This window comes from Hyperolius riggenbachi, chromosome 4, assembly GCF_040937935.1.
Source record: "Hyperolius riggenbachi isolate aHypRig1 chromosome 4, aHypRig1.pri, whole genome shotgun sequence".
Classification (NCBI taxonomy): Eukaryota; Metazoa; Chordata; class Amphibia; order Anura; family Hyperoliidae; genus Hyperolius; species Hyperolius riggenbachi.
This window is the reverse complement of record NC_090649.1, coordinates 127415839-127431399: the sequence shown is the minus strand read 5'-3', so window position 1 is coordinate 127431399 and position 15561 is coordinate 127415839. Positions and strand designations below refer to the sequence as shown.

General features: G+C 44.1%; 1 protein-coding gene across 7 annotated transcripts in view; it reads left to right on the top strand.

Annotated features, from left to right (window-relative positions):
- SAP130 (Sin3A associated protein 130) overlaps positions 1-4511 on the top strand; it is a 46574-nt gene extending 42063 nt beyond the window's left edge. For all 7 annotated transcript variants that reach the window (XM_068280574.1, XM_068280573.1, XM_068280572.1 and 4 more), the window contains one exon: positions 4023-4511. In XM_068280574.1, the coding sequence (XP_068136675.1) occupies positions 4023-4181 (159 nt within the window). In that variant the 3' untranslated portion in view covers positions 4182-4511. The remainder of the gene's footprint in view (positions 1-4022) is intronic.
- The last annotated feature ends 11050 nt before the right edge of the window (positions 4512-15561 follow it).

The following is a 15561-nucleotide window of genomic DNA, read 5'->3' as shown; positions in this document are numbered from 1 at the left end:
ACTTTTCTCTGCCTATTGTATCCCCAAATCTGTCTTTTTGTTTTGTTTTAGGCCTGCTTGCACTGTGCACGCCATGCATCTTCAGAGAAGCGATGACTGCCCTGCACAGCTGTGATGCGAGATGCATGCCCAGCTATGGGATTCAGATGTGCCATGCGTTTAAATACAGCATGCTGTACCATTTATTTATTTTCCCCCTGCATGCGAATCGGACAGGTCTAATTTATTTCAATAGCCTTACTTTCCCTGTCCGAATTGGCCTGTGGGGCAATACAGCGAATTCACATAAGAGGAAACCACATTGCCTATTTTTCATAGAGCATTGCATAATATGTTTTATAAATAAAAAAAGGACTACTGTTGTATCTGTCAAGTGATAAACCTTGCCTTATGGCTCTTTCAAATATATTGTTTTAGAATTGTCTACCAGATATGCTTCTGCTTTCACAGTGTTAACAAGGAGATCAGATTTTGGAACCTATTTTGTTTTCCCTACATAAGGGAAAATCTGTTATGTAGATTTGGTATGGAAACTCGATTGTTTGGGAAATGAGTATGCGACATTTGCTTTTTATAGCGATCTTTTATTGTCCGTAACAGTTTGGGCAACTCTGGCAGTAATAGTGAGCATTGAGGGAATAGGAGAACACTGATTAGTCAATTCATCACATGATCCCTTTGACCAATCATTGCTGCAGAACTAGAGGCACACACGCTACCAAGAAGTAGTGTATATCCTGGGAGCATTTAGCAATGATCTACTGTTACAAGCTGTAACAGTGTTCATGGGAAACTGAAGAGAGAGGTATATGGAGGCTGCCATGTTTATTTCCTTTTAAGCAATACCACTTGCCTGGCAGTCCTGCTGATCCTCTGCCTCTAATACTATTAGTCATAGCCCCTGAACAAGCATGCAGCAGATCAGGTGTTTCAGACTTTAAAGTCAGATCTGACAGGACTAGCTGCATGCTTGTTTCTGGTGTTATTCAGATACTACTGCAGAGAAATAGACCAGCAGGGCTGCCAGGCAACTGGTATTGATTAAAAGGCAATAAATATGGCAGCCTCCGTATACCTCTTACTTCAGTTTTCCTTTAAAGAGAACCTGAACTGATGATAAAAAGTCAAAATAACAATACACAGGTCATACTTGCCTCCTGTGTAGTCTAATCCTCAATCTCTTTATCCTTTCCTGTGTCCCATTTGTCCACTGCGGAATTCTGTCGTCCATTTTAAAAATGGCCATAACCACGTAACCGCTTCCTGGTCAACACACTGTTAAGCTGTAATCTCCCCCACTTGAGCCATAGGGAAACATGGACATAACCTTGCACATTCAGCTGTAAACTGACAGGTGCTGCTATATAACTGACAGCAACTGTTCTATTTCAGTTCTGACAAAATATTGTTAGAACTGGAAGGGATCCCTGTAAGAAGAAAATGGTGAGCTTCTGAGGAACTGACGGTGAGGTTAGTATGTAATCATTTGCAGCTACGTCGTGTTTATTAGAAATAATTTTACTCGCTTCAGGTTCCCTTTAAAGGAAATATCAGACAGATTTACTTGGGGCTTCCTCCAGCCCCTGGAAGCTTATGTGTTCCCAGTGCTTTCCCCAGATTTTTTTTTTCCAGCTGGGTGTCAGGAAATAGTATTCAACAAAGAGCAGGCACATCCAAAGATAATCTTTATTAGTTCCATGTACAGCGGCAGACATTTGCCTCAGAGCAAACATTGCTTTAATAAAGGGGTCCTATGTGGCTCCGTAACGTTGGCCATATTCGTTTACATGGAACCAATAAAGATTACTTTGGTTTGGGTGACAACCCTTTTTTTTCAGCTGTTGCACTCCTCTCAAAGACTATGGCCACATACACACATCAGACCATAGTCTTTTGAAAATGAAAGATCACAGACCAATCTTACCACCCTTCATGTAGTATGAGAGCCATACTCTACACAGTCTTTTCTATGGAGCTGAACTCCCCATCAGAAAAAAATCTTTGCAAGATGCTGCACACAAACATGCTGTACAGACACAAAAGATCACTATCTGCAAACGATCTGTTCCTGCCAAAAATCCGTTCCTGCAAATTGCATTCATAGTCTATGAGATCTGCAGATCATCATACACACTTTGTTTAACTGACATTCATCTGCAGATCAGACAATCATCTGCAGATCTGAAAATCCATCCTGGTGGATCTGATCTGCAGATAAATGTCTGTTAAACAAGGTGTGTATGATGATCTTCAGATATCATAGACTATGAATGCATTTTGCAGGAACGGATCTTTTGCAGGAACAGATTTTTTGCAGATACTGATCTTTTGCATGTGTACAGCATCTTTGTGTGCAGCATCTTGTAAAGATTTCTGTCTGATGGGGAGTTCAGCTCCATAGAATAGACTGTGTAGGTATGTCTCTCATACTACATGGAAGGGGGTAAAATTGGTCTGTGATCTTGCATTTTCCAAAGACTATGGTCTGATGTGTGTATGAGCCTTATGGGTTTGATCCTTTAGTGTGTGCGAGACAGTACTACAAGTGAAATGGCATGAAAAAGTAGCTGGGTGGGGCGGGACGGGTGAATGTAGTGCTACCACAACTTTGCTTACAGCATAGCAGGGAGAATGAGGAGTCGAGCTGATGACAGCCAGGTGCTCACCAAAATTAGGCGGTGGGAACACAAGGCTAATAGAGCCTGGGGAGAACACTGTGTCCCTCGCCTCAGCTCTGCTCTCAGCGGGTCGCCCAAGGTCACCTCTGTAGCAGCGGCTGCGCCACTCGCGTTCATGGCCCCATCGCTAGAAGCTTTCGGCGCAGTACTGCAGTGCCTGCTCAGAGCGCTCTCAACGACAAGCGTTCTGCATAGCATCGTGACTGCGAGCTGCACAGCCGTGTGCTAACGCAGTGTCCCTTGCTGCTGAAAGGGACCCCAGGCGCCCCGCTGAGAGCGAAGCTGCAATGAGGGACACATAAACTTCCAGGGGCTGGAGGAACCTTCAGGCAAGTCGGTATGTTTTTTTTTTTTCCCCCCTGATATTTCCTTTAACCACTTAAGGACAACGGGCGTAAACCTCCCTAGTGACCAGGCCGCTTTTTATTTATTTATTCTTAAATTAGGGCATTGCAGCTTTAAGGCCTTGCTGCAGGATCGTACAAGTCGGGACACAAGTGATCCTCCCCCCTTTTCTGCCCACCAACAGAGCTTTCTGTTTGTGGGCTCTGAGTGCTCCTAGTATGTTTGGTTTTTTTTTTATATTCTGTTTTTTTTAATACACTTCCCCCCCTCCCTTCCTCTCACAGCCAGCCAATCAGTGCGATCAGCTGTCATAGGCTCCAGCCTATGAGGCCATGTGGTCCCTGAACCCAAAAAGTGCCCCCTTAACTACTTGAGGACCACAGTGTTAAACCCCCTTAAAGACCAGGGCATTTTTCATTAAATTGGCCACTGCAGCTTTAAGGCCAAGCTGCAGGGCCACACGACACAGCACACAAGTGATTTATCCCCCCCCCCCCCCCTTTTCTCCCCACCAACAGGGCTCTCGGTTGGTGGGGTGTGATCGCCCCCCAGATGTTTATTTGTTTGTCTTTGTTTATTTGTGTTTTTTATAATAAAAAAGGGTCTTTATTTTTTCTATAGTAAACTCCCCTCCCTCCCCTGCCAGCCAGTCCCCATGATCAGCTGTCATAGGCTTCAGCCAATGCAGCCCATCACCTCTGTGCCTCAGGAGGGGACAGCTGTGTCACACGGATGTCCCCAGTACAGCGCTGCTGTAGATCGCAGTGCTGTACGGGTAATTAGATGGCTCCACTCCGCCCACTGCACGCAATCTCCTGCTAAACAGAGCCCCAGGACTTTATGCCCATCGGCCGACGCGGTCAGCTAGTAGTTAAGTTACATTATATCAGGTAAATTAAAAATGTGTGTTCTTAAAAGTTGCTTTGTTGATTATAGAACCTTTTTACCTTAGATCACATTTAAATACTTTTTCTCCTTTTTGTTTGTTTTTATTCACAGGGTAATATGCAGCGTTGTAAGCTTGTCATGGATCAGATCACGGAGTCCCGGGAATGCATGCTTAAAGTTTTAGATCATAAGGATCGCGTACTAAAGTTGTTGAATAAAAGTGGAGCGTCTCGCAGGCTTTCAAAAGTCAAACACAAAGACAAAGTCTGATCACAGAACTGATGCTTCTCTTCCAAATACTGTTGGCATAAACATGGCCGTTCAAACAGTGTTGTCTCAGCGACGGGGCTGTTCACATGTACATAGTAATGGTTTTCTTTCTTTTTTTTTTATTTTGGCGAATGGGAATGAACCTAGGTACTTTTGAATCCCAGCCTTACTGACAGCTCTGCCAATTTCAAGTTGGGACTCCTGGACTTTCTCTGACGAGGAAGCCTGCTTCCCCCCACCCCTTCATTTATTACCTGATGTGTGTTTGACACATGCTTGTGTATAGTGCTGTTCATCCCGTGTAAACTATAAATATAACTCTTACTGGTGTTCTGTGTTTTTGAATAAGTTTCTTATTAGCACCAAATAAGCCAATGGAGACTTTCATCTTGTTATTGTTAATGTAGTGGCCTAAGTATGTGTCAAAATGTTTTCATATGTACATATTGTTGCTTTATTCCCTCTGACATTTGCTTTTTAATTTTAACTGCGTTCTTGTTTAAAATTTATTTAGCGTTCCTATAAATCAGTGTTAAACAAAGTTATCTTTATTGCTTCCCCACCTGCCCAAAGAATAATTCCAGTCTTGAAGAGGAAAGGAAAGTTTTGGTGTCTATGCTTCAGTGCAAGTGAAGAAGTTACCTATGGGATGTCTTCTGTTATAAGATCTCTACTCTGTGCCTGGTTTTTGGTTTTAAATACAGATGGGAGGATGAAGTAGCTTGAAAACCAGGAAGAAATGTACCATTTTCAATGCAGAACATCTGAATGTATATTAAAGCAAATCTGTAGTGGATTAAAAAAAAGGTCACATACTTGCCTATGGTGAGGAAAGGCTCTGCATCCTATAGAGCCTTCCTGGTCCTCTCTTGGTGTCTTGGTTACCCCTCTGTCCGCGGTTTGAATTTGCTGACTCCAGGAGCCCTCGGAAAGCTTCAGTAGTACTTGTGTCTCTTGAAAGCAGATGGCTCCGTACTGTGCATGTATGGAGATGCCTCCCTTCAGGAACGCTCAAAGTCACAAGTGCTCCTGAACCCTTCCGAGGGTCCCTGAAGGTGGTTTCAATCAGTTGGTCGATTAGGTGGAATGGGGTGACAGCGCTGGAACAAGGAGACTGAGCGAGGACAGGAAAGGCTCTATAAGATCCAGAGCCTTCCCCTTAAAAGCAGAGTTCCCCAACCCTATCCTCAAGGCCCACCAACAGTACATGTTTTGCAGGAAACCACAAACATTCACAGGTGGTGTAGTGTCTCAGCAGAGCTGATTAACTACCTCTGTGGATTTCCACCAAACATTCACTATTGGTGGGCCTTGAGGACAGGGTTGGAGAACACTGCCTTAAAGAGAACCCGCGGTGAGGATCGTAGAAGGAAATCTATACACAGAGGCTGGGTCTGGCTATAGTGCCCAGCCTCTGTTGCTAGTTGAATCCCCCCTAAGTGCCCCCTGCGCTCCGCTCTCCCCCATAAATTACGGCCGCGCTCTCGGGCATTGTTTACTTTACTAATGTCACTCATGCCGCTCCTCCTGCAGAGCGCCGGTCCCCGCCGTGTCCCTTCCCTCCAATCAGCGGCGAGGGAAGGGACATGGGCAGGGACCGGCGCTCTGCAGGAGGCGGGGGAGCGCCGTGAGTGACACTAGTGAGGTAAGTACAGCCCGCTGCGACACGCTGCATGTCGCCAGCGCGGCTGCAATTTATGGGGGAGAGTGGAGCGCAGGGGGTACTTAGCAGGGAGTCAGCAAGCAACAAAAGGTTGGGCACTATAGCCAGACCCAGCCTCTGTGTATAGATTTTTCTACGATCCCCACCTCTGGTTCTCTTTAATGAGACTCTGAAGCCTCCAAAAAAAACTTTTTTTTAATTTACAGTCTTCTTTAGCATTAATGCGATAGATGAAACGCCGCATCCCCGCAGTTGAAAGCTCAATTAATACCCCCAAAATCCTGGTGGAGGCAGAGCTTTGCGCTGCCGCTCTGCCTCCATTCACACCAATCTGCGCTGATCGCCGCCTCTCTCCGCCCCTCTCAGTGAAATAAGACTCAGAGGGACGGGAGGAGGCGGAGATTCGTGCAGATTGACGCAAGTAGAGGCAGAGCTACTGTACATAGCTCTGCCTCTACCCGGAAGGAGCCCTGAAATTTGCCCCGGGCATTTCAGGGGTATTGAGCTTTCAGCTGCGGGGATGCGGTTTTCATTTATGGCATTAAGGCTGAAGAGGACTGTGATGTAAAATCAGGTATTTTTGGAGGCTTCAGACTCTTTAAAGAGAACCTGAGGTGGGTTCTAAGAATCATATTGGCGCACAGAAACTGGGTCTGCATATAATGCCCAGCCTCTGTTGCTATACTGTTTCCCCCCCCCAGGCCCCCTCCTGCGCTTTGCTATTCCTCATAAATCACACAGCCGTGCTAGCGACACGCAGTGTGTAGATAGCTGGCTGTTTACATCTACACTGTCACTCTCACCGCTCCCCTGCCTCCTCTATTTTTCCGCTCCCCGCCTGCGTCCCTGCCCTCCAATCAGCGGGGGTGGAAGGGATGCAGACGGGGAACGGCGAAATGGGGGAGCAGCGAGAGTGACAGTGTAGATTTAAACAGCCGGCTAGCAATGTCGCTAGCACGGCGTTAGGTTTATGGGGGATAGCAAAGAGCAAGGGGGGGGGGGGGGGGGGAGGGAGAGACAGTATAGCAACTGAGGCCTGGCATTATATGCAGACCCAGCCTCTGTGTGCTACCGGTAATAGGATTCTTAGAAACCACCTCGGGTTCTCTTTAAAGAGGAACTCCAGTGCAAATAATGTAATAAAAAAAAGCTTCATTTTTATAATAATTATGTATCAATAATTGTCAGTGTTTGCCCATTGTAAAAGCTTTCCTCTCCCTGATTTACATTCTGACATTTATCACATGGTGACATTTTTACTGCTGGCAGGTGATGTCAGTGGAAGGACATGTTGCTTGCTTTTTTTTGGCAGTTGTAAACAGCTGTTATTTCCCACAATGCAACAGGGCTCCCACAGTGTGATGTCAGAACAATGACATCACAATGCGGGAGGGGTTTCACCACAATATCAGCCATACGGAGCCCCCTGATGATCCGTTTGTGAAAAGGAAAAGATTTCTCATGTAAAAGGGGGTATCTGCTACTGATGGGGATGAAGTTCAATTTTTGGTTACGGTTTCTCTTTAATATATATCTGATTTATTTCCGTATCACTTTAAACACCAAGCAAATATGCATTGATCTAGCACTATACTCACTGAATAAAACATCTGACATGACAGCACAGTCAGTACAAAAAAACCCCTAAAAGGCTATTTAGCCAGGTTGCTTGTACCCTTATTTTGCTAGTAATATAATTCCTCATTCCTAGTTTCATACAGGTTAAATTGTCATTCAAAATCATGTAATGTTATAAAAGCCGAGAACTCTTTTATATGAATATGGTGCACAGTTTACATAAGTTTCAATAAATCACACTATACCTTCAGCAAAGAGGGATGTAGGACCATCTATGCTTGTGCCAGGTGTACATGTAATTAAGGCACGTGGAAATTTGGGCGCAGGGTGAAACCGGAAAAAAAATCTCCCTGCTCCCGCAAAAGCCCCGATGGCATGAATTACTACCCCCCCTCTTCAGGCTGCCATGGATACTGGGGAAAGACGTGACTGGGCTGTCAGCTATTGTTGCGGGCCAAATTACGCAATTTTTTTTAATTGTAATTTGGGCTTTGTCTCTTGAGGGCGCCCAAATTACTGCCTGAGCACCGCTATGGCCTTAATTCCCATTACGGCCTATGGCAGTGCTTGGTGTGCCCAAAGCGCTTATAGTGTAACTGAGCCCTTGAAGGCTTTCACTGTATCGGCAGTATAATAATGGCAATAAAAGCAAAAGAAGACTAAAGTTTTTTGGTTTTTTTTTCCACAAAAAAAAACAACAAAAAAAAACCTTTCCCGGAGAATATCGCTATATACTATTAATTCCACTCAAACAGCAGAATAGTGATTACGGTTATCCATAGCATAAAGAAAAAGTCCATTACAAAATCTGAAAACATCCTGAGGGCTGAAACCATAGCAATTGGAAGATGGGGGGATTTCCATGTGGTTGATGCAGATTTTATAGTAATTGTGTACACAAGTCTATAAGCTTAAAAATTAGACCTGTTGCTTTTGATTGTTCAAATGCCAAGATGCACACATTTACATAAAATTTGAAAAAACTTGGAGTTATACATTTTTCATTGACCCTTCCTTGGAAGCAGGAAAATGTACAAAAAAAAATCTGATCTGAGCAAGGCCCAGATTGTTATGGCTTGGTGACTGGATCGTGTACATGAACGGTACCCCATATCCAACTCCTTGTCTAGCTTTTATGATACATGTAGAATTTTCTTCCATATGCATCATAACCTGTGTGTGTGAGGCTTGGCATAAGCTGAGAGAAACCCTAGTATTTTATGAATTGTGTAAATATATTGCTAGCAATATCAATGTGGGCAACCTGACTAGATGGCCTTGTGGTTTTAATTTTCCACACAGCACTTTTATATTTTATTCAGAATTCATAGGTGAATGTGTTAATCTTCTTCACCTGCATTGTTTACTGTAATTTTGGAAAAATTTTAATTATTTTGCATAGAGCTTAGCATATTTTTTCTCCTTGTTTTTATATTGTTGGCTCTTCATTGCAGTTAGCAACAAATCAGGCAGACCATACTCTTGTGTTTTCAAGGGGTTGGAGAATAATTGTGTAGGTTTTTATTGTGCTGTCCTATTTACCTGGACAGGAAATCTCTCCAACAGGTGAAGTGCATATTTATTATCTGGATTAAACTGGTGCACTCAACCTTTTGAACATTTTAATTTCTCTAACCCTCAGCTGGGATACATCCTCAGGAGTATGGTGACGCCCAGTCACCTGATGAAACACAAATAGAAAAGTATAAAATGCTCCCGCCCTCCCTGATCCCCAGTTCATTTTGTGTTTCTGCCCGGAAACACATGGAAAGTTCTGCTCCCGTTTGTTATTTTTTTCTCTTTTCTCACCAGAGGGTGAGAAGGTTACCTGGAGGGATCTCGGGCGGAGGACAGCTGAGCGGGAGAGGAGTCTCTGGTCCCAGGTGCCGCCATTACGCGCTGGACGCCCGTGTTGCATGATTTCGGGCGGGCCAGTGGTTTTCCTTCCTCCTGCGCGATTCACCAATGCCGGCTTTATGAGGTTTCCGGCAAGTGAGGCGCACGCGTACTTCCGGCGGAAGAGGCGGGCCGGAAGTGGTAATGATGGGGCCTTCCTGAATTATTTGAACAAGCGCGCGTTATGGAGGTTCCTGCTGCCAATCTTGCAGATATGTCGACCTCCTCAGGGGCCCCCGCAGCAGCGCAGGCGGCAGAAGGCAGTTCTACAGCCGCAATAGCGTCCGCATCTTCAGCACCGGTTACACAGTCTGAGGGTGTGGTAAGTGGGAGATTTGGTTCTCCCTGTTAAGTAACCCAGTTTTTTTCACTGTTTAGGAATTTTAACTGAGGTTGTTCTATGTCTCCTTTTTCTCTCCTGTTTGTTTTCAGGCAGGAGTGGAGTCTAAATCTGGTGGATCTGGCAAATCCAGATCAAAAAAGTGCTGCCAGTGTTCTTGTAAATTACCTGCTGGCTATGCTAAGTCCCTATGTCAAACTTGTATTGATGCTGTAATAGCCTCTGAGTCCTCTTCTATCTTTAAAAATGTGATGCGGTCTGTTAAAAAGGATATGACAGTTGCATTTGACAGGTTCAGAGAATCTATTATCCCATCTATTCCCCCTGGGCCTATTTCAGTTCCCTCTAATCCATCAGGGTCTGTACCTTCTCCCAGTCCTCCTGATGTAGCCACTCCTGGTCCTTCTGGGGGTCTCCCGGAGGATACTTTCAATCCCAATGTTGGAGTGGAGGATGATGAGGAGGAGGATTTTGAGGGAAGAGAAAATATTTCTGATATGGAAGAGGGGGAGGCGGTAGGTTCGGAGGGAACATCTGAGGATGAGTTTAAAAGACCTGCTCGTTTTCTTTTTAGTACAGAGGAAACTGAGGAGCTACTTAAGGCAGTTTATGCGACAGAGCAGATTCCTGAGGTTCAAAAGGAACTTTCGGCTCAGGATCAGGTTTACTCTGGTCTGGCGCAGCAATCGGGTCGGGTTTTTCCGTTTCATCAATCCCTGAAAGATATTATTTCCTCTCAATGGAAGGAACCAGAGAGGCGTTTATTTATTCCAAAATCTGCTAAAAGGAAATATCCGTTTGCTCCGCCGGACATGGATAAATTCACTAAGTGTCCTAAAATTGATGCCTCCTTATCCAAATATTCAAAAAATGCTGATTTATCATTTGAGGATGCAGGGGTTTTAAAGGATGTTATGGATAAAAGGATTGAGGTGTTATTAACCCATTCAGGTTCCGTCATTTTCACGTGAGAAATGTTCACCTCCCATTCATTAGCCTATAACTTTATCACTACTTATCACAATGCACTGATCTATATCTTGTTTTTTCCGCCACCAATTAGGCTTTCTTTGGGGGGTACATTTTGCTAAGAGCCACTTTACTGTAAATGCATTTAAACAGGAAGAATACGAAAAAAATGGAAAAATTCATTATTTCTCAGTTTTCAGCCATTATAGTTTTAAAATAATACATGCCTCCATAATTAAAACTCACGTATTGTATTTGCCTATATGTCCCGGTTATTACACTGTTAAAATTATGTCCCTATCACAATGTATGGCGACAATATTTTATTTGGAAATAAAGGTGCATTTTTTCCATTTTGCATCTATCACTATTTACAAGTTTAAAATAAAAAAAAAATATAGAAATATTTCATCTTTACACTGATATTTAAAAAGTTTAGACCCTTAGGTAAATATTTACATGTTTTTTTTTTTTTTTTTATTGTAATGGATTTTTTTTTTTTTAATAGTAAACATTTTATTTGGGTACTTTTGGGAGGGTGGGAGGTAAACAATAGATTTATAATGTAAATGTGTTAATTCTTTTTTTTTTTTTTTTTTTTTTCTTTCAGGTGTAGTATTACTTTTGGCCACAAGATGGCGGCCATGAGTTTGTTTACATGACGTCACTCTAAGCGTAGCACGCGCTTAGAGTGACACATCGGGAAGGGAACGGCCAGAAGCTGTCGCTTTTTCAGCGGGGGAGAGGAATCAGTGATCGGGCTCCATAGCCCGATACATTGATTCCTTGGCTACCGAATCCGCGGCCGAGAATGTGCGTGCACGCGCACGATCGGGCGCGCGGTATCGCGCATGGTTCCTGGACGTAGAAACTACGTCCAGGAACCAAAATAGGATAAAGAAAGCATGGGAGTCGGCTTCCTTTGCTTTTGTTCTGGGGGTGGCGGCTACATGTATTTCTCGTAATTTGAAGGTCTGGATGGATAATTTACTGTCTCAATTTTCCAGGGGGTCTAGTGTTAATGATTATGTAAAATCCTTACCAGTGGTCTTGAAGTCTGTAGCCTTCTTAGCAGATGCAGCTGTAGAGATTATTCGTATCTCAGTCCGTACTACGGCTCTTATCAATGCAGCCAAAAGGGCTCTTTGGCTCAAAACATGGGAAGGCGACCTGACTTCTAAGTATAGATTATGTTCCGTACCCAATTTATTATTCGGGGATGAATTAGAGAATATATTGGCTAGATCTGCTGAAAGGGGCAAACAATTTCCCAGCAAATGCAAAAATTTAAGAAACAAGAGATTTGAGGGGTTCAAGAAACCTGAACAGGATCAGCCCCGGTCTCGTCGTCAGCAGAAAAAATGGTCCTTTCCTGCCGAGGGGGGTTTGCACTTGCAAAACCCGGTGTACCCAAAGAAAACAAATGACTTCTTGCCAGTGGGAGGGAGGCTTCTTTATTTTCATTATCAGTGGAGCCTATTAAATCCAAATCCTTTTATTTTCCAAATTATAAAAGAGGGGTATCGTCCTCAATTTTTTGTTCCTCCACCTCCCCGAGTTTTCATCAACAATCTCCTTCGGGATCTGATCAAGGCTCATGGTCTCCAGGGAGAAATATCCAAGTTAATTCAAAAGAATGTAATAATTCCAGTTCCGCAGAAGGAACAATTTCGGGGCTTCTATTCTCATGTTTTTCTGGTGACAAAAACCAGCAGGGATTTCAGATTCATTGTGAATCTGAAGTCCCTAAATCCTTATTTAGTGTACAAGAAGTTCAGAATGGAAAACATTTTTTCAGTAAAATCTCTTCTTCTAGGAAGAGAATTTTTTGTGCCAATAGACTTGCAGGATGCGTACCTGCATATACCGATTGCCCGCTCCCACCAAAAGTTTCTAAGGTTTACGGTCAAAACAGAGAACCAGATGGTCCACTATCAATTCCAGGCTCTTCCCTTCGGGATAGCTTCGGCTCCCCGTATTTTTACCAAAGTGCTAGCAGAGGTAATGAGGCTTTTGAGACACCAAGGGATCTCCATAGTTCCATATCTGGACCATCTCTTAATTTTTGCAAAGTCAGAGGAAGCTTTGATTGCTCACAGAGACCAGGTGATCCAGACCCCAACAGGATTAGGCTGGATCATAAATTTTCAGAAGTCAAGTTTAAATCCCACTCAATCTATTGTGTTCCTGGGCTACACAATCGATTCAATCAGGGGGAGATTTTTTCTTTCTTCTCCCAAAATAGAGAGGTTGCAGTCAGAGGTTCGTTCTCTACTTTTACTTCAGGAGGGGTCAATAAGGATGATCATGAGGGTGTTGGGTTTATTCACAGCCTCCCTTCCGGCAGTCACCTGGGCTCAGTTCCACAGTCGAGAAATGCAGAGATGGTTATTAACAGTGTGGGACAAGAATCAGGACTCTCTAGATCAAGAGGTAGAGATTCCTCCTCGGGTGAAACAGTCGTCATTGGTGGCTGAATCAGCTAAATCTTACCCAGGGCAGGTTGTGGAGACAGGAAGATCCGTTAAGAATACACACGGATGCCAGCGCCTGGGGCTGGGGGGCCACAGTCCTGGGGTACCACGCTCAGGGCAAATGGGACAAGAGAGTAGCCAGGTGTTCGTCCAATTTCAGAGGATTGCGGGCAGTGAAGGAGGCACTTTTGGCTTTCTCTCACCTAATTCTCGGCAAGCATGTACTAATTCTGTCCGACAATGTGTCGACAGACGCTTATATCAACAAGCAAGGGGGGACCAGATTGGTGAATCTGGCACTCCTTTCGGCGGAGATTTTTCTTTGGGCAGAGTTCAGTCTGCTCTCAATAGAGGCAATTCACGTAAAGGGTGCTTTAAATCTAGAGGCGGATTATTTGAGCCGCCACGAACTAGACCACACGGAATGGGAATTGAACCAGGAGGTGTTTTTGGAGTTGATAGGCAAATTGGGTTTTCCAGAAATCGACCTGTTTGCCGCGAAAATTCCTCAGTTTTTCTCCCTCCATCGGTGCCCGCATTCTCTGGGACTGGATGCTCTATCAGTCCCGTGGACATTCAATCTAGGATATGCTTTTCCGCCTCTAAAACTGATTCCTCGTGTGTTGGAAAAGTTACAGAGAGAAAAAGCAAATCTGATTCTCGTAGCTCCAGCGTGGCCAAAGAGGGTATGGTATGCCACACTGTTGAAATTGTCGGTACAACCTCCTTTGCCTCTACCAGTGAGACCCGACCTCTTGAGTCAGGGGCCTCTCTGGCATCCCAAGCCGGAGTTGTTCAAACTCTTGGCTTGGATCCTGAAAGGTTAATTTTGAGAAATAAGGGAGTCTCGGATAAAGTTATTGACACCTTACTTAAGTGTAGGAAACCTGTTACGCATAAAATTTATAGGAAAGTATGGAAGGTTTACCAATCCTGGTGTACAATCCGCAATAGATCACAGGCGGAGATGGGAACCATTTTAGATTTTTTTTCAGGATGGCCTGGAGATGAACTTAGCTTTGAAGCACGCTTAAGGTGCAGTGCTCTGCTTTATCAATCCTTTTAGATAAACCCTTAGCACAGGAGAGGTTGATCAAAGATTTTTTTTTTTTGTGCCGTTCAAAGGTCCACGCCGATCAGACAAAAGGTAGTTCCACAATGGGACTTATCCTTAGTTTTGAACATTTTGACAAAACCTCCTTTCGAACCTATCAAGGAGATTGATTTAAAGTTTTTGACAATTAAGGTTGCCTTTTTGGTGGCAATCACGTCGGCTAGGAGGTTAGGCGATTTGCAGGCCCTTTCAATTAAGGATCCTTTTTTGACTGTCTTTCCAGAAAAAATTATTCTCCGTCTCGATCCTAATTATCTACCTAAAGTTTCATCGGATTTTCATAGATCTCAAAGCATCGTTCTCCCTTCTTTTTGTGATAGCCCTTCTTGTGCTAAGGAAGCAGAGTTCCATTGCCTAGATGTGAGAAGGGCTGTGTTGAGTTATCTGGCGAGAACCAGGGACTTTAGGTCCTTGTCTCATTTATTTGTTTTATTTTCGGGGAAAAACAAGGGTAATCAGGCCTCGAAACAGACGATCGCTAGGTGGATATGTGAGGTTATTTCCCTATCCTACAAGATTTCAGACTCCACTCCACCACCCAGCATTAGGGCACACTCTACAAGATCCATTGCTACGTCTTGGGCAGAGAGAGCGGGGGCTACAGTTCAGCAAATTTGTCAGGCGGCTACTTGGGCAAGTCCGTCCACCTTCGTTAAACACTACAGGGTGGATGTCCTGTCTCAACAAGATTTGTCGTTTGGCAGGAAAGTGCTACAGGCTGTAGTCCCTCCCTAGGTGGGTATTACTTGTGTATCACTCCTAAGGACGTATCCCAGCTGAGGGTTAGAGAAAGCACCCTTTATACCTACCGGTAAGGGTGTTTCTTTCCCGCAGCTGGGATACGCTCCGCTACCCAACCTTACCTATTGCACTTTCCTGGTATCTTTGTCTTTTTTGTTGAAGGGTCACTAGGAGGTGCTTCGCTCCTCTCTTTCCTGGTGTTCGGTCTTTTTACTTTTATACACTGGGGATTAGGGAGGGCGGGAGCATTTTATACTTTTCTATTTGTGTTTCATCAGGTGACTGGGCGTCACCATACTCCTAAGGACGTATCCCAGCTGCGGGAAAGAAACACCCTTACCGGTAGGTATAAAGGGTGCTTTCAGATGTTTTTTGCACTATGACCTAAAAATATTACCTATTTTTTCAGTCTTAGGGCTGGTGCACACCAGTAGCGCTTAGCGCTTGTAAAAATGCTAGCGCTTTGAAAAGCACTTGGCTGATGTATTTGAATGGAATGGATCACATCATTATCCTAAACACGGGTCCTGCATCATTTTCTGAGGTGATTTAGCCCCAATGTTGAGTATAGGAAAGTGGAAATTCGCTTTAAAAAAATGCTAAAA